The sequence below is a fragment of the Equus caballus genome, chromosome 10 (assembly GCF_041296265.1).
Source record: "Equus caballus isolate H_3958 breed thoroughbred chromosome 10, TB-T2T, whole genome shotgun sequence".
NCBI classification, from domain to species: domain Eukaryota; kingdom Metazoa; phylum Chordata; class Mammalia; order Perissodactyla; family Equidae; genus Equus; species Equus caballus.
Window position 1 is genome coordinate 73911586 of NC_091693.1, and position 23468 is coordinate 73935053.

The 23468-nt window shown below is 40.6% G+C and overlaps 1 protein-coding gene across 1 annotated transcript in view; it reads left to right on the forward strand.

Annotated features, from left to right (window-relative positions):
- The window catches only part of SLC35F1 (solute carrier family 35 member F1), a 374430-nt gene that overhangs the window by 310856 nt on the left and 40106 nt on the right, over positions 1-23468 (forward strand). Inside the window, exons 4-5 of the mRNA XM_023650977.2 lie at positions 14503-14662; positions 21562-21718. Coding sequence (XP_023506745.1) covers positions 14503-14662; positions 21562-21718 — 317 coding nt within the window. The remainder of the gene's footprint in view (positions 1-14502; positions 14663-21561; positions 21719-23468) is intronic.

The following is a 23468-nucleotide window of genomic DNA, read 5'->3' on the forward strand; positions in this document are numbered from 1 at the left end:
GATTAGATCACCAATGGAGTGAGTATAAGTGGAAAAGAGAAGAAAGCTGAGCCCTGGGGCACGCCAACATTCAGAGACAGGGAGAAAGTGGGCTGAAAAGGAGAGGAGCCCATAGACCAGGAACCCAGAAAGGAGTCTGTGAAGGAGATATGAGAGATGAATGAAGGGCAGAGGGGAAGGAGTCCCAGCAGGTAAGAGAGCCAAAAGAAGTAAGGAGTATCAGATGCTGCGCTGAGTAAGGGAGGGACTAAAATGTCTCTGCTGGGTTCAAAAACAGGGGATGTATTTTTGAGCAATTTTGATGGCATTCGGGAAACAGAAGCCAGATTGCACTGAGTTGAGGGGTTGAATGGATGTTGAAGAGATGGAAACAGTGGCTGAATGCAAGTCTTTTCAAGAAATTTGGCAGGAAGGGAAGTAAGAGGTGGGTGACAGCCAAAGGGTGGCATATGCAGAATGTGAAAATGAGAGAGCTAAGGACTGAACCCTCAGACACACCAACTTTGAGGACTAAAAGGAACAAAAGGAGTCCACACAGAGACAGAAAGAAGGGCCAGAGTGGCAGGAGAAAAAAAAGACAGAGAAATGAGGAGAGGAGAGAATTCAAGGAGAGAGTGGTTAACAATGCCCAATGCTGCAGACAGGTTTAGTCGAAAGTGGCTGTGTAATGTAGCTTTGTTGATCATGGCAAAGGAAGTTGTCAGTATTGATACAGCTTGAGGAATGAATGGGGCCAAGATACCAGAGGCAGTGACAGCAGGTTAACCTTTCAAGAAGCCCAGCAGTGAAGAGGGAAAGATAAATAGCTAGGGACCAGTTGGACATCAAGGATGGGGTTGGGGCTTGATGTCCCATATAGGAAGATTTCCTATATGGTGAAGGAAAACAGCCAGCAGAGAGGGGTGGGGGTTGAAGATCCAGGATGGATGCAGAAAAGCTGATGGAACAGGAGCAGGGAGCAGGAGATGAGGACCCCAAAGAACAGGGGGCAGAATCGCCTTAGGAGCCAGGCAAGTCTTTAGGGAAAGAAACTGGCCGTGAACTGGAGGAAAGAAACACGCGTTCATTGGGAACTGTCCCCTTGGACCTGGGTGTAGAGTGTTTTCTTTGCTCTGGTATCCCCCACACCTGTCGCAATCCCGAGCATGCAGTAGGCGTTCTGTAGATATCTGCTGACTGAATAAATAAATGACAAGTACAAGGTGATGAAAATCCGATTTTGCCTTTTGTTAATACAACCTGGAATAGTTGAGTCAGACCTAGAAATAGACTCCAAAATGTACAAGATGTTTTCCTCTAGCTTTTGAAATTGTTTCTCCCTGCTGTTTTACGGGTGGGTGGGAGGAATAAAAAGTAATGCAAAATTAATGTAGAATTAATATTTTATCAGAAAACATTCATTTCCTTCGATAGGTACTTTGAAATCTGTACTTTCTTTAATGTTATGTTAATGCTCTTATGTTCATGAATTCTATAAACAAGAAATACAGGTTAGTAGTGCTTGGCTGATTTAAGGCAACCACTTCTCCGAGAACACTCAAGATAGCCACACAGTATCAGCGAATGATTGATAAAACAAATGATTGTAATTCTTTTTTTTCCCACAAAAATGTTGGATATGCAAGACAACAACATTATAACTAGGTTTGTGATTGTCTTCTTGGGCGGGTGTATCATATCATAGAGTGGATCTTGACGAATGGATGCTCGTTGAATGGGAGAACATCCAATGAATGGATGCAAAATATAACCATACTTTATGCTGTAATGATTGGAAAAGCAGCAGTTTCCACTCTGGCGGTGCACTTCTAACCCCCATACACTTTTTCTTATAACCTACACCTTCTTTAATATAAAAAATGCAGACAACCAGTGATTACTTTTTCCATACCCTCAGTCTGCTCTCTCCCAGAGTGCTCACAATGTAAGAGAGAGCGCACAAGCCTGCTAGATTGAATTGAGGCTGGCTCAGCCTAGACCACTGGTAACTATAACTGGATCCTACATAATTTCTACTCCCCCTGGACCCTGACTGCTTAAACTCACTTTGTATAAGGCAAAGGGCAGACCTGAGCTCACATCTGGCTCTGACACTTACTACTGTGTGACTTCAAGTAAGTTACCTGTTATCTTTAGTTCTGTTTCCTCTTCTGTAAAATGGGAAAAATAAGAACCTGGCATTGTACCTGGTATATGGTGGACACCGTAAATGTTAAATCCTTGCTGTCTACTTTTGGAATCTGGTTTGCTGATAATCAGACTTTCTTCTTAAACCTGATGAAAGCTCCAATGATGCTCACCCACAAGGAATTTGCTCTCTGGGACGGCTCTGCTCTCACCCGAGGCCATTTCTCTGCAGCAGAGCTAGAGAGCGTGTCTCTTAATGATCTGTGTCTTCCGGTGGTCACCTAGATTTCTAGGTACTTGTCCCAGATTTTCAGTGCACGGTAGTGTCTTTTTTCTTTCTTTCTTCCTTTTTGTCTTTGAGAGTTAAGGCCAAAAAAAGTAAAGCGAATATACTTTAACAACTAGGAAGTTCTGATGAACTGGCACGAGGAAACACATGAAATTCACACATTTAAATCCTTATCAGTAGAAACGAGAAAAATAGTTTGGTGCAAATCTTTTTTCTAAATCCTGAAAATAGGACATTTCCTGGAAAATGGCTGTCATATAGTCAGCACAATGACACATTTTATTAGTTTGAATCATCTCTTGGGCAACATGGTAGAAACATGGCTTCATCCAATATGAATATTTTAAGACAGTAAAACCTAGACATTAAATCTTAAGGTATGGGGTTTGTGGGGGTGTCTACATTATGAATAAAATAGCCCCGTGAGGAAAAAAATCTGGAGGGGTGTGGGGGGAGGGGATTGTCTACCGGAAAAGTCTGTTCCAGATGAAAGATACTACTCCCCAGAATTACACCCCTGGTTGGATTTTCAAATGCTGCTGGGGTGGCTACATGTCCAGGCCACCGAATTAAAATGGTTCTTGATTGCGTGTGCATGTGCATTTCCCAAATTATATTCCACTCTCTTCGGCTGGACTGTCAGCCGAAAGAGGACTTTTGTTGTGTCTGTGTTACCAAAGTTTGTCTTTTTTAAGATCCTTCCCTGTTAATGCTTCAGTTTTACTCACAGAAGATGAATTTATAATATATATTACTTTTAGAAACATGGGAGATTTGCCAATTAGAAGCAGAAGAAGGGAGAGCGGGGACCTGTTCTCGCTCCTGGAATCACCTACCAGGTGCCTCAGGTTTAGCCTCTGACAGCTGGGCCCTGTGAGGGGAGCATTCTCCCTGTGAATAGCCGGAGGGGAGCGTTAATGAGGAGATGCAGGCTGGCAGAGGAGTCGCTTTTGGGCAAAGAGAAATAGAGGGAGGGATGAGGTCACCTCCTCATTAAGCTCTACCGCAATGGGAGCAGTTGAGTAGCGGTTTTTTTGTTTTGTTTTAATTTTTTTTACAAACCATCCGCTTCCCTTGAGAAAGACTGATCTGGCTCTTGTAGATTTTTTACACTCTCATAACGTGTTGTTTTATATATTTTGAAAGTAGTATATGCTCCAGAGGAAATTTGGAAACCACAGAGAATTTTGGGTGGTGGGGTTGTGAAGATTTAGTTATCTTATTCAAAGATAACCATTGTTAACAATTTATTCTTATAGATTCTCATTTTCTCCTTCTAGAGGTTTTTTTTTTTTTTGAGGAAGATTAGCCCTGAGCTAATATCCACTGCCAATCCTCCTGTTTTTGCTGAGGAAGACTGGCCCTGAGCTAACATCCGTGCCCACCTTCCTCTACTTTACACGTGGGACGCCTGCCACAGCATGGCTTGCCAAGTGGTACATAAGTCCATGCCCAGGATCCAAACCACCAGGCCACTGAAGCGGAGTACACAAACTTAACCGCTGCACCACTGAGCCAGCCCCTCTCCTTCTAGAGATTTTTGTGGCTAATATTATGATATGTAGATCCTTAATCAAGAAATGAGCTTTTACATGAACATGTATGTCACTCAAACCAAGTATGGTCTGGGAGGAATGTAGAGGGACTCCTGTTCTCCCCATGATACCACCCAGGTAGAGGGAGACTTCCATTCCCTTCCAAACGCTGGGAGAATAGAAGGAAACTCTTCCTCTCTCTCCATTCCTTCTTGCTGCACCCCAAAGGGGAAATAGCTAATCCAATAGCCAGTAGGGGACTTTACCACTTGCTGGGGTTGTTATGGCTTAAAAGAAATCAAAAAAGGAGGGAAAAAATTGTCTTCAAAGTATTTCATTTCTGCCTGCTTTAGGGATTGGTAAGGACTAACTTGCTGGAAGGACCCCTGAGACAGAGACCAAGGCTTGGTAACCATTTCCCCCAGTATATCTGCCTAAGAAAGTTTAGGCTGAGTTAAAATTGCAGTAGGAGATAAAAGGCAACACTGCCTTCTGCAACCCAGGTCTAACTAATACAGCTGGTGTCTGATCTCCATCTGGTTCCTTGAGTCTCGTGGGTGAACCATGTGAAATTGTCAATATTCAACCAATGTGACCTATAAAATGGCCATTCTACATGGATCAAGCTATTATTTTCTGCCAGATAGAATCCAGCAGAGAGAAGAGAAGTGATTGGAACCACAAGCATCTAACATTAAAGAAGAAACAGTACATGTAGCATTTTAGACACAAAGACAGCCTCTAAATATAGACATTTTATCAGAGTGGAAACATAATTCTATTCGCTGTTTTTCTGAAGATATTTAAGAGCCAGAGGTTAAAGATAAAGAACAAGCCATGTTGAGTTTTTAAGTCTTAAGTACAAAATGGGAATGCTATGGAGATTTCCTGAAATACCTGTTTTTAATTTGCAGAACAATTCTCCCATCTTAGTTACCTAGATTCCCTGGTCATCTTCATCCATGTTACAAAGTATATATGCATATAGGTCAGAAAACATAAAAATACCGTGATACGCTAACTTTGTAATGCTCTGGTGGTTTTTTTTTTTTCATGAATTAAAATAACTCTTTGAAAGGGGTAAATCTAAGTTACAAAGTTGATCTTTTAAGAGAAATCACCTCCTGCTTTGGAGAAAGAAGTAGCCCACTGGTCTTTTTCAGCATCTCTAGGCAAAGCTACTCATTCTTTTTGAAATAAAATGAATTTTGTTTATACTTTGGATTAATTTGGTGAATCTTTGTATAACTAGCTCAAAGAAAAAAGTTAACAGTAGTCTAAAATATAACATTTACTTTAAGTGTTATGTGACTGCCTACATTTTCTGGTTTGATTAAAACAAACAAACAACCTCTACCATGTTTATCTGACATCAATATCACTGTGCCCTTTTTGAAAAGTATAATTTATCTCCAATTGATATTTTCCAGCCGCTATAATAAATGCAAATATCTACATTCAAAATTTCACTGGAAGTTCCATAAGAGTTTAGAGAAAGATATAGATTTTCCCTAAAAGCCTTCATTTAATGTTTGACAATGAGATAATAAATATTATAAAAGCTCTTTGAAATCCCTAGAGATTTTTTTAAGTAGAGAGAGGGGTGAAGACTAAAAACTATGACTGTAAATTTCATCTGGAAGAAAATGCAGATAAAAATAGCTAATTTTGAAAACAATGAATAGTGAAAAGCAATTTGCCTTAGAATACATTAAAATGCAGTTGTAAAGCTACAATAATTAAAGCAACATAATACTCTTGATCATATGGTACTAATATGGCCCTAAAACAGATCTTAATATATACGAAATACATTACAGAGAGAATATTACAGACCAAGAAGAAAGAGAAAGATTATTCAACAAATGCAGTAAGAAAATTGGTTATAAGAACTCAGATTAGATATTGACTTAGTCCCATGCAACTAAATACTCCAAATGAATTAAAATTTAAAATTTAAAAATTTAAATTTTAAAAGTCAAAACTTAAAAATGAACCATACATAATTAAAAGAACATATAGGTGACTAATTGGCCGATTTGGGGAAAGGGAAGAATTTCTAAAAATGAGCTTATAGATAAATACTTAAAACTTGTTTATCTCAAAAAACATTGTAAATAAAATCATTAAAAAAACTATAAAAATATTTTCAACAAATATGACAAAGGTCTAATATCTTTCATATATAAAGAGATTTTATGTATAAGTTATAATACTAATACTTCAGTAGAAAGAAATGAATCTGGAGCATGCGTGAATAGATCGTTCCCAAAAGAAATACAGATAATTAATAGAAAATGTAGATTAAAAAACTTTGCTTCATCAGTATCACATAACTTAAATTTAAACAATAATTAAATTTAATTTGGGGTATAAATTGGAAACTTTTAAAAGATAATGCACAAAGTGGTAGGAGTACACTAAGATTAGAACATTCATCCTCTGAAACTGGACAAGTAAATAGCCACTAACTTCCTGGAAAAAAAATTGGCAGTATGCATTAAGAGTTCTTAAAAATGTATATTCTTTAACCCTGTACTTTCAGGCTTGTAATCTATCCTAAGGAAATGTTCAGAGATATAGGCAGAGATTTATATACAATATATTCTTTTAAAGTATCATTTATAATTAAAAAGAACTGAGAACAAATAAAATGTTCAAAAGTAGAAAAATGATTCAAAACAATACTTTATAAAAATGTTGACAAATTCTCAATTTAAAAATCAGCAAAGGATTTGAATAGACATTTTTTCAAAGAAGACATAAAAATGGGCAATAAGCTTATTAAAAGATGCTCAATATCACTAGTCGTTAGAGAAATGCAAATCAAACTCATAATGAGATAACCACTTCACACCCACTAGGATGGCTAACATCAAAAAGACAGATAATAACAAATGTTGACAAGGATATGGAGAAATTAGAACCCTGGTACATTGCTAGTGGGGTTGTAAAATGGTGCAGCCACTTTGGAAAACAGTTTGGCAATTCCACAAAATGTTAAACATAGAGTTATTATATGACCCAGCAATTCTCTTTCTCAATATCTACCCAAAAGAAATGAAACCATATGTTCCCCACAAAAGTTTGTTTGCAAATATTCATTGCAGTATTATTCATAATAGCCAAAAAAGTAGAAAAAGCTTAAAGGTACATTAACTGAGAAATAGAGAAGTAGAATGTGGTCTACAGCCTGTAGAATTCTCTACATCCATACAATGAAATATTATTCAGTAATAAAAAGAAATGAAGTACTGCCGCATGCTACAACATGGACGAACCATGGAAACATTATGCTGAATGAAAGAGGTCCGTGTTATGAAAGGCCACATATTTTATGATTCCATTTATATGAAATACCCAGAATAGGTAAATCCATAGAGACAGAAAGTAAATTACCGGTTGCCACAAGCTGTGAGTAGGGAGGAATGCAGAGTGACTGCTACTGGGTACAGGGTTTCTTTTTGGGTAGGGAAAATGTCCTGAAATTAGATAGTGGTGATGGCTGTGCAACTCTATGAAACACTAAGAACCACTTCCATTGTACACTTGAAAAGGGTGAATTTTATGGTACATGAATTATATCTCAAAAAAATTGAGCATGATAAAGTATTTACATTACAGGTTTAGGATTTAAAACATTTTTTAAAAACAGGAGGTGACTATCCACTGTGTGAGCTTATTTTTAATATGTGATCTCAATTTTTTTTTGAAGAAGAAGATTCACCCTGAGCTAACTATTGCCAATCCTCCTCTTTTTGCTGAGGAAGACTGGCCCTGAGCTAACATCCATGCCCATCTTCCTCTGTTTTATACGTGGGACGGCTACCACAGCATGGCTTTTTGCCAAGTGGTGCCATGTCCGAACCCGGGATCCCAACCCACGAACCCCAGGCCACCAAGAAGCAGAACGTGCGAATTTAACCACTGTGCCACCGGGCTGGCCCCCATCTCAATTTTTTTATCCCCAAATCGGAAGGAAATACATCAAAATCTTAGTATTTATTTCAGGTTGCTGTGATGATGGATGATTTTTATTTTCTTCATTAAATATTTCTACACTGTTTAAGTTTTCTACAAAGAAAATGTCTTGAATATAAGCGTGTGTGTGTATACACATATATGCATGTTTATCTAAAGAGTGTTGTTTTGAATAAAGGAGTTTCTGTATGCTGATGAATTTTCAAATCCAAGAACAAATGTAGGAGACAATGGGTCAAATGTAAGCACATTTTTATGGACTAAAGATAAGTCTAATAAAACCGAATTCCTTCATCAACCAGTACCAGAGGAGATTGGCGATACCAACCCCATAAAGGTGAAAGAGAGAGAGACAGAGAGAGGGAGAGAGGATGCAGTAATCCAACGGCAAGGATGATATTGAGAGGGTTACTATGGTATCACACCACTGGTGAGGTTGTTGGACTTTGGGTGATTATGAGATATGTCAGGGGACAGGATCTATATTATTTCCCATATTTAATCACTTTGCATCAATCTTAAGAGTCACATAGCACAACTGCATCTAACTGTCACCTTATAATTCCATGGTGGTGATTGTGCAATGAAATTATTTGTAAGTCAAAAATGTTGTATCATCGTAATCATCCAAGTGCCAGCTGGCCTCAACCAGCCAAGTTGACGTAGTGACTCTCAGAGCTCTACCATTTAAGTTGCACCCACAAAGACATTCTAGACACATAGACACACATCAACTCCATATACTCACAGATAAAGATGTAGATACACATCTGCTAAAGTCGAAAGGATGAAATTCATATCTTGTTCAAGAAATAAGTTAAATAAAGTTAGTGGAATGGCAGGTGAGGAAGTCATGGGAGCAGCGGAATTAGAGAAAAGCGTAAGGCCAGGACAGGTTCGTTGTTTCATTTATCTCGCATTTATTGGGTATCTACTACCAAAACCCAGGTTCTGAGTGAGACAGTGGAGGAATGTACAGAGGAACGGGACGCCCTCTCTTTCCTTAGGAAACTCATCATCCTGTAAGGAGTTACTACATTTACTCATTAAATTTTTTTGCCAGACCACTTTCTCAGGGCGCCGCCAGGCTCTGTGATAGAGTAGCTACAACCGTCCCTGCGCCCCGGGGGCTCACAGTCTAAGGAAAAGACAAATCATGACCACAGCCAAGTGCGCCCGGTGCGCCGCGGGCGCTGTGGGGGCGCAGAGCCAGCCTGTTTACATCAAAGTGCACGGAAATCGTTTATAGCAGAGGTTCCCGGAGAATAAGCCCCAAAATAAGGAGCCCCGCCCCCCCAGGAGATTGGGGCGTCAGAGCAGCCAGCCGCAGGTGGGCGGGCTGGGAGCCGCTGGGCGCGCAGGCGCGGTCGGCGCGGGCTCCGGGCAGGCGGGGACGCCGGGTGGCGAGCTGGGGTGCTGCGCTGCTCTTTCCTCCCCGAGGGAGCTATCCCGGGCGGAGTGGGAGGGGGCTCGCAGGAAAAGAGCCAGGGAAACAGAGAAGCCAAAGCTCCCGTGGGCCGTGGGGACGTCCTCCTGGTGCCTCCCCGGGAGCTGTCACAGCCGGCACACCCCGGGGGCAGGGGTGAGGCAGGAGCACCGCCGATCCACCCGACTTGCCCTCTCTGCTTCTCCTCGCCCTCCTATCCCACCCTCTAGAGTCGAGTGTCCAGCTCCAGTGTTTAGCCTGCGGAAGGCACTGGCCCCTGGTAGGGTTTCTAAGGAGAGGCCTCAGCATACAGCTGCTCTAGGGCCTGTGCCTTTTCTTGCATCCCAGACTTAGAGATGTGACCTCGCCTGGACCAAAAGCTTGGAAAATACTCTGCAAAACCAGGATGCGACGGAGGATATCCACCAACTTACGGAGGCTATCCACCAACTCTAAGGGGGCTCGACAGTCTGTGAAAGCAGATTTCACTGATACACAAAGAATGTGTCGTCTCCATGAGACTGTCCATTACCAGAAACGTGTAGTGAGCATGTTAGGGTGCGGAGGGACTTAGGAGTGAGCACGCTTTTGGAAGCGTGAGTGTCCGAAGCCAGATGGAGGTGGTCTGGGGAGTGTGGGCAAATGGAGGCGGCATAGAAAAGAAGTCAGGGTTTGGTGTGTGTGCGTGCATGCACGTGTATGGGAGAGTGCATAATCAAGTGTGATTAAAGAGTGCAGGGAGAGATCCAGGGGTAAGAGATTAGCTGAAGCTGAAAAGAGAGAGAGCAAAAAGTTAAATGATGCTGCTGTCCTGCAATATACACCTAAAATATTTAACGTTATTTGATATTGATTTTTAGGACAACTTCTGTTGTCCTAAAAAGCAATGTCAACACAGACATGTGTTTAAATTATTTAAATAACTTCTGGAAGCTGCCCTTGAACTCTGATCTAGGAGTCCATAGACTGTTTTAGCCCGGACTCTGACACTAACTTGCTTTACTCTGGGACCCTCAGTTTCTTTATCTGTAAAATGGGTATAGTCATAACTCCCATAAAGGGCTGTTAGAAGATTAAGTAAAAATAACATAAGTGTATTGCAAGCTATAAATGTAAACAATACAACATACTGTAAATGTTCTTTAAAGCTACCAAGTTCATATAATAGTTCTAGCGCTATCATGATGACTTCAGAGAATTTGCCCCAGGCGAAGCGTGGTGTGCCTCAGTACCTCCATCCATAAAACCAGATAACTTGGGATCCTAGACCTCTCTGGCAGGTATCACCTGAGGATTAATGACGTAGAAGAGTAAAATTAGTTTAAATCTCCAGGGGGAGGAGATGCTATTTAAATCTAAGGGGTGATGAACACTTTTCTTTCCAAAGTATTCTTAATGTTCTTTGAGATTTTTCAGAGCATAAGATGATGATGAAATAGAATTCATTTGTTTATTTTTTGGTATACTATTTTATAATTTCCTTTTGGATCTAGAAATGTATGTGAAGAAAGGTAAATCTACTAAACAGGTTGATGACAGAAGCAGAAGGGTTTTTGGGGTTTTTTTCTTCTTTTAACAGTCCCAGTGATGGGCACCTATTATAATTCCTCTCTCGTTTATTCCTCTAACACCCACTTTGCTAGGGAGTTAAGCTACCAGAAAACTATTGGAAAATCATTTTGCCAGTATGTTTTATGCTTTATGACCACAGGGAAAGGTTGGAGCCAAAAATCACTAAAAAATAATAGCCTGTTTGTTAACAGCAGCTCCCAAATGGTTTCTTTTCTGTAGTTACAGATACTGTGGTGAGACCTCCACTTGTAGCAATTCCTGTCCTTGATCTTCATTAAAATATTGTTCAAAAAAATCATTACACAAGTGCCGGTCCATTAGCACAGCAGTTAAGTTCGCACGTTCCACTTTGACGGCCTGGGGTTTGCCAGTTCAGATCCCAGATGCGGACATACATACCATTTACCAAGCCATGCTGTGGCAGGCATCCCACATATAAAGTAAAGGAAGATGTTAGCTCAGGGCCAGTCTTCCTCAGCAAAAAGAAGAGGATTGGCAGCAGATGTTAGCTTAGGGTTAATCTTCCTCACAAAAAAACGAAATCATGATACAACTACTGCTGATGCCAACAGTTTGAGTTACCTTGAGTGCAACACTTCACCTCTTGAAACTTCTGAGTCCCCAGCGTTTAAATAAAGCCATTTCAGCAATTCTAAACTGGGAAGATACTGCCCCCACGGGGCGCTTGTAAATGTGTAGGAGCATTTTTTGAGTGGTCAAGACCCAGCGATGCTAAATGCCCTGCAGAGAGTATGAGGCAGTCCTGCAAAATGAAGAATTGTCCCACCCAAATGCCAGTAGCAGCCTGGATTATCTCTAACGTCTCTTCTGACAGTCAGTGATGCCAAGTGGCTATCCATTCATTAATTCATTCAACCACCCATTATTGATTCCCTACTGGATGCTGGACATCAGCCTCCCAGCTGAAACGTCCCAGAAACCCTGGCTTGCCTTGTGTCCTTCTTTCCCCTTCTCTTCTTTCTAAAAGTCCTCCCCACCCATTGGATCACCTGATACTCACAAATAAGGATTTTTTGATTCATAAAGTTCTTTGAGCTTTCTAATGACCCTGAGAACCAAAAAGGCTTTCTCAGTGCTCCCCAAAGATTGGGTGATGGCCTGGTTTGCCTTCAACTCCTCCTTCAGGAATGGAGGCCTTCTGCTCCACTGACCGAGGGCTGCCAGCCGGATAATGAAATCCCAATTGTAGAGCATGTGGCTAAATATTTCAACTGTTGATTCAATCATTTCTCATTTTTAAGGCAAAACACCAAATGTTTTCTGCCCAGTGAACAGTTTTCACTGGCAAACTGAAATTTCCTAATAGACTTAATTGGTGTTTGAAGCCATTTGTAAAACCTGCCTTGGAGCCTTTTACCACTTCACGTAGAATCATTAACTTGCTAATTAACTGTGCAGTGGGTAACGTGTGCTGTAGTACAATCCCACCAGCCACCACCCCTATGCATAGCTCCTCCAGGAGCCCTGTGACCTCTGGCCTCAGCCCCCAGCCATCAAGGTGTTACTCAGCATTCCCATGGCCCTTCCTTACCTTAGCATCTCACAGCAACCCCCGTCACAGCTTAGTGTGCTGATTGCTTGTTCCATTTTGCAAAGGAGAAGACCGATGCTCAGAGAAGCATGAGGGTCTGTCCACATACAAAAAGCTTTGCGGATAGAGGGATTCTGAGCGCTGGTTACAGTGCCAAAAAGCCAGTCCGATGGTGAGGGATGCTTTGTGAAAATAAAAACACTTTTCAGCCTTTACTGAGTCTTAGAGACTCCATTTTGATGTTACTATTATTAAAAATCCTGCTATGTATTTGTTCAATAACTATTATTGGATGCTTCTCATGAACCCAGCAGGGTTCTGGGTACTGGGAATATATTCTCAGATTTCATGGACCTCCAGACAAGTGGGGATGGCAGACATTATACCAATAATTCCATATTAATTATTATTGCCTACACTACAAAGGAGAAGCACAGGATGCAGGAAAGCATTGAACAGGACCCAGCCTAGCCTGGGGACCCTAAAGGCTCTCTTTCACAGGCAGTATCTAAGTGAAGGCCTGAAGAAAAGAGAGGCAGGAAGTTCAAGCATTGAGGTGAAGGATTCTAGAAGGAGGGAGATGCATGAGTGAAGACCTTGAGGCAGGCTGGTAAGGTCTTGTTCCAAGCAGGAGAGGATTCTAGTTCAATTAGGTGGCAGAAGTGGGAAAGGGTGGCATGAATAGATTTGAGAGATGTTCAGAAGATGGAATTGGCAGGACTTGGTGATCAAGAGGATGTAGACAGTCAGAGTGAAGGAGTATTAGGGATCACTGGCCTGTATCTGGCTACTGGGTGCTAGGGCCCCTTGTTTAGGATTCTAGCAGAGGACCTCTACTGGGCAGTGGGCCAAGATCACCAGTTTCTCATTTGGTATGTAGAATTTGAAGTCCTGTGGGACATTAGTTCGACTAGTGGAGACCCTGCTTTGCATGGAGTATCCAAAGGACACTGCATCTTACCAGGGTGTGATAGAGACAACCAGTTCCGTGGAGCCCAGAGTGCAGGTTATAGAGTGGCACTGAGGCCCTCGTGAGTTACAGAATGTTTCCATGTGTATTATCTCTGAGCTTCACAATGATCTTTGGAGAAAGTCCAGTAGGAGTCATTATCTTCATTTTACTAACAAGCTATTAAGGCTTCCTGAGTTTGTAATTTGCCCAACGTCACACTGCCATGAGTAAGGATCTAGTACTCAAATTCAGATCTTCTGGCTCCTGGCACAGAGGTCTTCCCGTTTACCACATTATCTCACTACAGGTCTGGGACAAACTCTCCACCAACTCTTGGAGCTTCTATGTCAGATGGAATCTTATTATTTGTGCAAAATACATAAGAAATGAAACCAAAGTTTTTTTTCTATACTCTGTTCATGCTTCTGTTTGTCTCTTTTTTTTTTTGCTCTTTTTTACAACAGTATTTTTTAAGTATTTGTAAAGTTTTGAAACTAATATTTGTATTTATTTTTAAAGCAATTTTTTTTCCTGTAAGAGTGAAATTTCAAGGACAAATTAAAGTAACTTTTACTGGTCGTGGGGAGACAGTTGTCTGGGAGAAGTTAAGTTCACCTTTTGTCTAAATTCTAATAATTTATAAAACATTGTAAGACCTCTGCCCCCTCACCTCCCATTCCCAGATATACTCCTAAGGTAGCAGGACCATCTGAAGTGGCTCAGCGTATTCTCCCCACAAATGAGGTGTTCCTGTGGAGTCGGCCAGGGTGCTTAGGGAGCCAGGATGCCGAGCTGCCCTGACACAGTAGGGGCAGGAAAATCTTCCTCACCAAAAGCCTGTCTTACTCGTTAGCCTTCTCCCCTTTTCCTCAGAGCTTGCGGGATCCTTAAGTAGGGTTAGTTTGTGTTTGTTTCAGAGTCTATTTTAATTGCATCAGTTCTGGGTCTACACAAAATCTTAGGTTTAGGGGAAATGCCCTTTCTCCAGAGCTAAGTTATTTTTCTCCACGAAGTGGAAAGCTTCCCCATGAACCTCCTGGTGTTGTTTGCCTTCCTCCCTCCCAACAGCTCCTGGACTGTTTTGTGATCCCAGTGGTCATTTTGCTCTCCTGGTTCTTCCTGCTGATCCGGTACAAGGCTGTGCATTTCATCGGCATCGTTGTCTGCATCCTGGGAATGGGCTGCATGGCGGGAGCAGATGTGCTCGTGGGAAGGCACCAGGGAGCAGGTGAGTCTCTGAGTGTTCGCCAGGTTGCTTGCCTCTGTGGGTGAGGCCAAAGCAAGACGTGGAATGTTCATGGTTGAGTGGAAACTAGGAAGCTGGTCTTCCACGGGTATGTGTCTTACTTATGTTAGTCCCCCACACCTAGGATGGGGCACACAGGAGGTGCTTAATACGTGTTTCTTGAGTGAATGAAGGAAGCAAAGTACAGGTTTTATACCCTTTTACATGAATTCAGAAACATTCAGAAAGTGTTTAAAGCTGAGAGTCAGGACCCACTTGCAGTGTGTTTTGGAGGCCAGAGCTGCCTGGCCCAGACCAGCTGGTCAGAGATTGTGTCAATGGATCAATCCACTCCTGAACCACAGGGGCCTTCCCCACCCTCAACACCCCCCAACTCTTTCTCTTCAAGTCAGAGAAAGACTGAGCTTTCAAACTACTGGGTGAAGGTTGGGATATAGGTCTAAGAGTGGATATTTAAAGTTTGAAGACTAGATTATGAATACCCAGTATTTTAATGAGGGAGAGCTAAGTTCAGTCTCCTCATACAGAGGGTTTTTTGTGGTTTTTTTGCTTATTTGTTTTGAGGGGAGAAGTATCAATCACGGCTTATAAAACCACAAAGTAAAGCTTCAAGGTTTACTCATCAAATTGCTATGAATCTGCTAGGGAGCGCTGATCCAGGATGTTTCCAGAGGACTCTTTTTGAAGCATTACAATTCTTTAAAATACACCAAAATCATTGTGCTACAGAAAGTGTTAGGGGGGCAGAAAAAAATTACCCCCTTTGTTAACATTGGGAATGGAATCAAAACTACCCACTTTTCTATAGTTCTTAGAATTGATCTTTCTTGTAGGGAATTGGATGATGAAGAGTCAAAATTAGGAAATTTTTCTTTATGAGACTAAGTCATGCAAAGTACCTGAAATGAACGTCATTATGTTTTTGAGTTGCACTGTAGAACATTATAGCTGAAAGGGACCTCGTTCAGCAGTTTTACATTTGGCACACAAGGAAGCTGAGAATTGGGGAAGCCAGGTGAGTTGTCCAAGGTCTCGGACCTGAAAGAGCAGGGCTAGAACCCAAGGCTCCTGACCTCAAGGGCAGGCTTCCTTCCCTCCCTCTCCCACATTGCTGGGAGTGCAAGATACAACACAAAGCAAAAGAAAGAGATGGTCCCGGCCCTCACAAACCGCTACCTACACAACATAATCTGTCCCCACCTCAACAGGTGGGCTAAAAATACACACACTTGCTTTTCCCAAATTCTCGTCTATGACACAATGGTTGCTTGGGATTTCAATAGAAGTCATACAAAAGGGCTGGTTTTATGCTCTATATCCATAGTGATCCTAATATGGGAAATCTCTTGGGACCAATCAGATGGTATTTTTGCCTGACACAACGTGGCCAGTTTTTCTAAAGTCACAATTTAATTATACTTTCTCAGCTTTACTTGAACTATGTAAGCACAGACTAAGAAGAAGCACGTGCCCTTATTTATGAAAATTCGGCTTTGCCGAGTCCTAGCCCTTCACCCTGGCCATGATCTTGCATTCTGTAGTCAACAAAGACAATTGTCCTGATAAATCTGGATGTTTAAGTCTAGAATGTGAAGCTAACTTGAATTGATTTCACTAGATTGTATTCACTAATTCTATTAAAAAATGTTTTCTTTATGTCAAGTGAAGTGTTAGGAAGGGAATAGTACTATTTAGAAAAAGAAAGTCCATTTAACGGTCTTTCAAAAGTGGTCATTTTTTATAACAGTGCAGAGTAGCTAAAACATATGGAGCGGTGTTTTGTCTCTTGGTGTGAATCTGTTTCAGACCCACAGCAGCAGCAGTTTGGTGACGTATGAGGTACCAGTGTCAACAGAATTAAATTTTATTACTGTTGAGTACCTTTCATGCTAAAGTAACGGTGCCCAAATACATGATATGTTGTTCTAACGGCAGCCCAAATTTGGGACAGTGTTGGTCCAAACAGTGTTGGACCTGCTTTACTTCTATAAAAATATTAAATTAGGTAGAAATTTAAGCTATCATATAAAATGTTTTGAAAAAAGAAAAAGATCCCTCTGGTTTTGAGGACAAGATAATCCTAAAATTGGTGTGCATCATTATGAAAAATATTCCATTTGTTTTCACCTTTACCATAGAGTTGGTTCAGCTGCGTTAATTAGCCAGGGACAGAACCTGTCTAAAATACTTCAGGCACTCATCAGAACTTTAATCAGTTATTCAACTCAGTATGAATGGTCATCACCATATCAAGAGCTTTTCACAGGAGAAGAGAATGACTGACTTGATCTTTTTTATATTGCTTAATCCATGGTTCACCTTAGCTTAGGACCTTGAAAATTCTGTCCTGAAGAACATTGATATTGGCCTTTTCAAAGTTACTTTGACCTCCTAGTAATTAAAGTAATTGCTCTAATTCTGCTTGGTTAGAATGTTTCTTCCTCCGCTCTCCAGGAATTCCTCATTTTGATTTGAGCCTTGCTGAAGGAAACTTCTCAGGTGCCACCAGGCACTCTAGATACAAAATGTAAATGTCAGGACACACAGTGATGTGCCCGGAATTATGCTTTTGATGAGAACTTTACCAGGAAGTTCACCCACTGTAGACAGAGGTAGAGAGAAGGCATCTGCAGTCCGTGGCATTCGAGACTCTGCCTGGGTCCTGTAGAATTGTGTACAAAGTAGGAAGGATGCCAACAACACTTAGGTTCCAGTTCTGTACTTGTCACAGGTGCAACTGATCATCCACCTTAGGAAGTTTCCATGCCTTTGCGCTTATCTATAAGGAGATGTCTTTTCTGAGTCTGTCATTAAAAATCAGTGGACCTAATATGTATATTCTATCTTTGCCACCAGCATTATAGGCCCCCTCTGAAAGACCGTCTCTGCACTTACTGATGTGTGTGGGGAAAGATGTGTGGGGAGAAAGACATGCAATAAAAGTGGTTTCTGAAAATATGATAGATGTTGGAGTGTGTAAAGTTGATTAGTATGGCCAAAGAGATACAGCTCCATGGCATTTCTACTTTCCTCAGAAAACTTATGGATATAAAAGAGAAGGTTAGAAAGTAACAGGATTAAGATAAAACTCAATGAAAATAGCTCCTTATTATAAAATATATTTCTTACTCTTCAAAATATCCTCTTTTTACCATAATACATTTATTGCATCTTATAGTTCATTTAGCAAAGATGTTAGATACCCATAACAAAGTTTTTTATTATTAGATATAATTTTATATGTATTTCAAGGAGCCAGATAACCATACACAACCAAGTAAAAGTGAGAATTTTATTGGTGCCAGGCACTTTCCCCGTGCGTTATCTCATTTAATCTTCCTAATTATGCAAAGTAAGTATTTTTATTCTTATTTTTGTAACTAAAGAAATAAAGACTCAGGAAAGGTAAGAAACTTGTGCAAGGGCCCACCAGTACTAAATGGTGTGGCCTAGACGTGAAATCTAGCCAGTAGTCTTTCTGCTCCACCACTTAATACTTATTTTTCCATGATTGTGACTCTTATAAGAAATGTACAGTTGTTCTGTTGTGGTAAATTAGGGTTAATGACTGTCTCAGATTGCCCAGAATGGAGGGTTTTCCCCAGATATGGGACTTTTGGTGCTAAAACTGAAAGTCCCAGGAAAACAAGGCAATTGGTCACATTTAAAACTCAAAAATATTCAGTGGGATGGGTTCATTTTCATAAATTGCATTAATAGCCTTTCAACTCTCCAGGATAGTATAATTCACCATTTATTTCTTGTTCTAGTGGTAAGTAGTGATTTTAAATAATCTTCCTTCTTCTCCTCCCACTGCCACAAAGACACAAAATTCTTCCAAACATGGTGTTTCTCGTATTTAAGTAAAAATCTAATAAGGAAAACCAGTTCTTGCAAAGCAATTATGACTGGGTTGATTAGAACCAAGAAGCAATCCCAAATGAGAGGTGGCCAACCCAAAGAGACAGGTGGTTATTCAAAGGAAATGATTGATTCACTCTTTGCAAACTGTTTAGTGAACACTTAATAAGTGCCAGAGGAAATGCTAAGCATTTTACATTATTTTGCATCATTTTATTTATTTACATCATTTTACTATATTCTCACAATAACCTCATTTTAAATAAGGAAACAGAAGTGCAGAAAGACTATAGCTTGCCCAATGTTCAACAGCTAATAAGTGACAGAGATGTGATGAGAACCCACATCTACCTGAAGTGAAAGCTTTTGCCACTCAAAACTTTCCCATAGAATGGATTAAGACCTTTCAGTCAGCTCAATTCATTTAAACATTTATTGAGAATTTATAATATGCGAGGATCCATGCTAGGAACCACACAGAATAGAAAGCTAAGTCAGTCACAGTCCATGCCCCTCAGCTCTATTGTGTAAGGAAACAGCTGGGAGGAGGGAAGACACACAAGTTAACAAATAACAGGCATGGAGCAGAATGCAGTGGGTGCCATACACAGGCACAGTGGTGTGAAATTCAGAGGAGAGAGAGAAGGCACTGGATCTGAGTGGGCTTCTCATAGTTTGAATGGGTCCATTTGCCCAACATTTGCAAAACATTATTACTTGTTGTGGTTTCATACATACGTAAATGATGGATTTGCTGGGTGCAGTTTTCCCCGTGAACGTCGCAGAGAAACTGGCTTCACCATGTCAGCTATGTGCTGCGTTAACAGTGCATAAATCATAGGGTGATAATTTCTAGTTAACTAGGTGTAAATTGTAGATAAAAAATATTAGTCTTGGGACTTTCTTATACTTATGTCAAATGCTTCTTTATATACTATGCTTGGATAAAATCATGTCCGGGTTAATTTAATTATATTTACTCAACTAAATTTTCATACATGTGGCGCATATATGTATCCATTTTCAAATGGTTTAACAACTGGTAAGTACACTTACTAGTGAAATTTTAATAAATAATATTTCATTTCTTTGTCACTGATAACTTAGGAAGTACTTCCAAACTTGTAGTTACACAAAATTGTATTATTATTAACAATAATTATCACTGCACTGGTGAAAACTCAAAGTACCGGGGAGTGGATTTCGTATAGTCAAAGGCCAGTTGACAAAATAAGCTATAACTGTCAAATGTGGGTTTGAAAAACATTGGTGAGACTATTCATTGAGATTGAGTTTGAAAAACATTGGTGAGACTATCCATTGAGATAGACTGGCCTCTTTTTAGGACTTTTAAAAGATAGACTGATGTTCCCCTAATGTCTATTAAAAGATTTCATTATAATTTAGCTTTCCTGAATCTATTCATGTAAAATTAATTTCATTAACCAAGAATTCTGTTAAGCAGCCCTTCCACACTTCACGCGTACAACAAAAATTGATATTCATTATAATGACTCCATGTCAGCACAAGATTCTGAAATGGCTCCTGAATGAAAAGTGACTGAATCCTGTTCATTATAATTTTATAATTTTGATAATGGATCCTTTTTATTTTACGAGTTAGTCTTCAAATGAGCTGCTTAAAATTAAAATTTTTGTCATTATTTTCTAGTTGACACATAAAAAAGATTAGTCAGGTTGCTGAAGATGACACTCTCTGTCACAGCAACTTTAATTTCCTCGGAAGATGCGCCAGGGAGCTTGTGGTTTCTCCTCGGGGCCTCATCCCCATGAACCCCGGGAGCGCTGGGAGCCCTCACAGATCCGGATTCTCAGCTCCATTCCCTTGAGGGTGACTCCAGCAAGCTGTCCTGCCTTTCAGAGTCTTTTCTCTGCTCTCCAATTCTTACCAGGAGTGGGAAGTCGCCTTAGAGAAAGTGACGCCATTTAGAGTAAACATATAATCTCCCAAGGTGACCAGATGGCATGAGCGAAGAGGTTTTTCCCCAAGCCAGGCTCAGATTCTTTTATGTGAAGCCACTTCCTAGAGAATGCTCAGTGCTCACAACCCAACAGTGAGAATCCGGTTCTACAGTTTTAGATTGTTCCAGCTGATATGGGAATCCAAGGCCGCTCTAAGGTGAGTCCCTCCCTTAGTCTCATGCTGGAGAGAGCACCTTTCCCATCCCGCACCCCTTCTGCCGGGGAGCTGGCAGCCTGCTGAGCTCTCCTGTGCTGAGCTGTGCTGGACTGGTGTCCTGGTGAGTCTGCGTGGGCTGCTGACTTCCGCTCTCCTTCCCTAGCTTCACACTTCCTGGAGTGGAAAGAGTTTGCCTAATTATAAAAAATAGCTAGGCACGGCATTTATAAAAAAATTGGACGTAAACCTAAACCAACCAAAACTGAGTTTAAAACAAATAGATATTTTTATGAAAAAAGGAAAATGTCATTGTGATAGTGAATTACATATATTTTTCACTCATGTTTTGTACTTTAGGGGAGCTGAAAATTTCAACCCATAATCCTTTTTACTCTCATTTTCTAAGCAAGTACACTTTTTGCCCATAGTCAAAAAAAAAAGTGTTGACTACTTCTGTTATAGCTTCTCTCCCTGTATCGCGGAGAGTGGAAATTCAGACTGATTTTATTTGTTCTACATCCTGTTCACTAAACTGTTGGAAAGTGCCCTGCAGCAAATATAACATGCGCATATATTAGCATATATTCATAGACACATACCTGGGCAGAAGACGTGGGGCTTTGGGGAGACGATGCAATCTAGAAGGCACTGGTCCCTTTCTTAACTAGGGAAGACTTACAGATGGGTAGACATAGGCAACCTTTTTGTATCAGAACATATCTGGGGCGCACAGAAACAAACTTTACTAAATCTCAGTTGGCAAATTACAGAACTTCTATAAAAATGTCAGAATAGAATAGGCATAAGAAGCTGATTTTGCTGGTGCCAAATTCTTGTGAGAAAGTGTTAATGAAGCTCCCTCTGTTTTTTTGGTTCCTAGGAGAAAATAAGCTGGTAGGGGACCTTCTGGTCTTAGGAGGAGCCACGCTCTACGGGATCTCTAACGTCTGGGAAGAATACATCATCCGAACCCTGAGCCGAGTGGAATTCCTGGGAATGATTGGACTCTTTGGGGCATTTTTCAGTGGAATTCAATTGTGAGTAAAAATAACAAGAAATTCAGACAGTAGATACTCTTAGGGCTTATTCTTACAATTTTTCTTCATTGGGGCATGGTTGGTCTTTGTTTTGTAAAAATCAAGGCTGAAAACCTTTCATCAACCTCCCACATGAAATCTGAAAACTCAATATCTTTATCTGTAAATTTCTTCCAAATTAATCAAGTTTATTTTAAATTGTTAGAAAAACATTTAATGGACTTTGAAGATAATTTACAAGAAAGCATTAAAAGTACACTGATTCTCCCGAACCAGCCTGTGAAGTTTTACTTAAAAAAGTAGAAAAACTAAGTGTAAATGCCATGATTTGATGCACTTCCAAATAGGGACATTCCCTTTACCAGTGACAAGAACCGCTAGAAAACTTGTAATTTAAATTTACCCTTTTATAAATTTGTGCTTTTACTGCCCATGGATTTGCATGAGTGAACCATATTTCAAATTCATCTTTTAGAAATTTAGTGTTTCCATTTTCCTTAAACAGTTGAAAATGTGACACAGGCATTCCCTAAGCATCAAAAAAAAGTCAAAAACACCGATTTTACAATAATTCCGGCATTGGAGCATATAAGTCAGCGCTGACCAGTGGCCTCAGAAATTGTTGTGAGAACAAGCATCCAACAAAGCATAATTTTCCCTCAATAATATTTTAGTTTCACATAAGAGATAAAGAATAGTATAATAAACTCCAGTCTAATTTCACCAAATCCCATTCTACAAAGCAAATAATTCTGATTTCACCAGATCACTTTCTACAAAGCAAGTACTTTGTAATTGTATTGGTTCAGTGTCTGAAATTATTTGTGGAAGATATTTTGACATCACCTTAAACATGTTTTGCAAATTGGCTGTTTCCAAGAATCTTCCAAATTTCGCTGTGCTGAGATAACGGATGAAAAGCTCTATAGCAAAACAAGGCATGGAGATGGGAAGAGGAGGATTTGTTTGGGGGTTCATTTTGAAAGCATGATGACATTTTAAAGCCCCTACATTTGGTGCTTCAGCTTTGTAAGAGGAAACGAAATTGCCTAGTTCAACTGTTCATAACCAACATTTTGTAGATGGACGGCTCATTTTATGGATTATTATTCTTGAATCCAAAAAATAGATTCGGAGATCTAGCACTCATTTGCTTCAGTTATAGTCCATTAGGGCTGACTGAGCCCTTCAGGGACACTGCTGCTGAAATAATGGAAGTGGCATATGGGTGTGTTTGGCAAGTGGGATACATTGAGGGCACACTGGAACCAGGTAATGCTGGTGGAGTGGTGCCAACCTCGCCTCCCGGTCCTCTTCTAGAGCAGTGGTTCGCAAAGTACGGTTCTCTGACCAGCAGCCTTGGCACCACATGAGAACTTGTCAGAAATGCACATCCGTGGGCCCTCCCAGATCTACTGAATCAGAATCTCAGGAATGGGGCCCAGGAAACTGTTTTAATAGGCTCTCTGTATGGCTTTTATGTCCATTTAGGTTTGAGAACCACTGCCCAAGAGGATGCTCAATCAGAACATTGATTAAACTGGCAAGCACAGAAATTTTCTGAATCTCGCCGTTTACTTTTTAGAAAGTATCTCAAGGAGCAAAGGCTACAGGTAGACCATGTGGGTGAGAAGGACAGTGGGAGGTTTGAGCTCCATCATGCCCAATGGCACGCTCACCAGTGCCGGCCACACTTAACAAGATTCTTCAGGGATCCACCTCAGGCTGCCTAGTTAGACTTGCCTCTGCA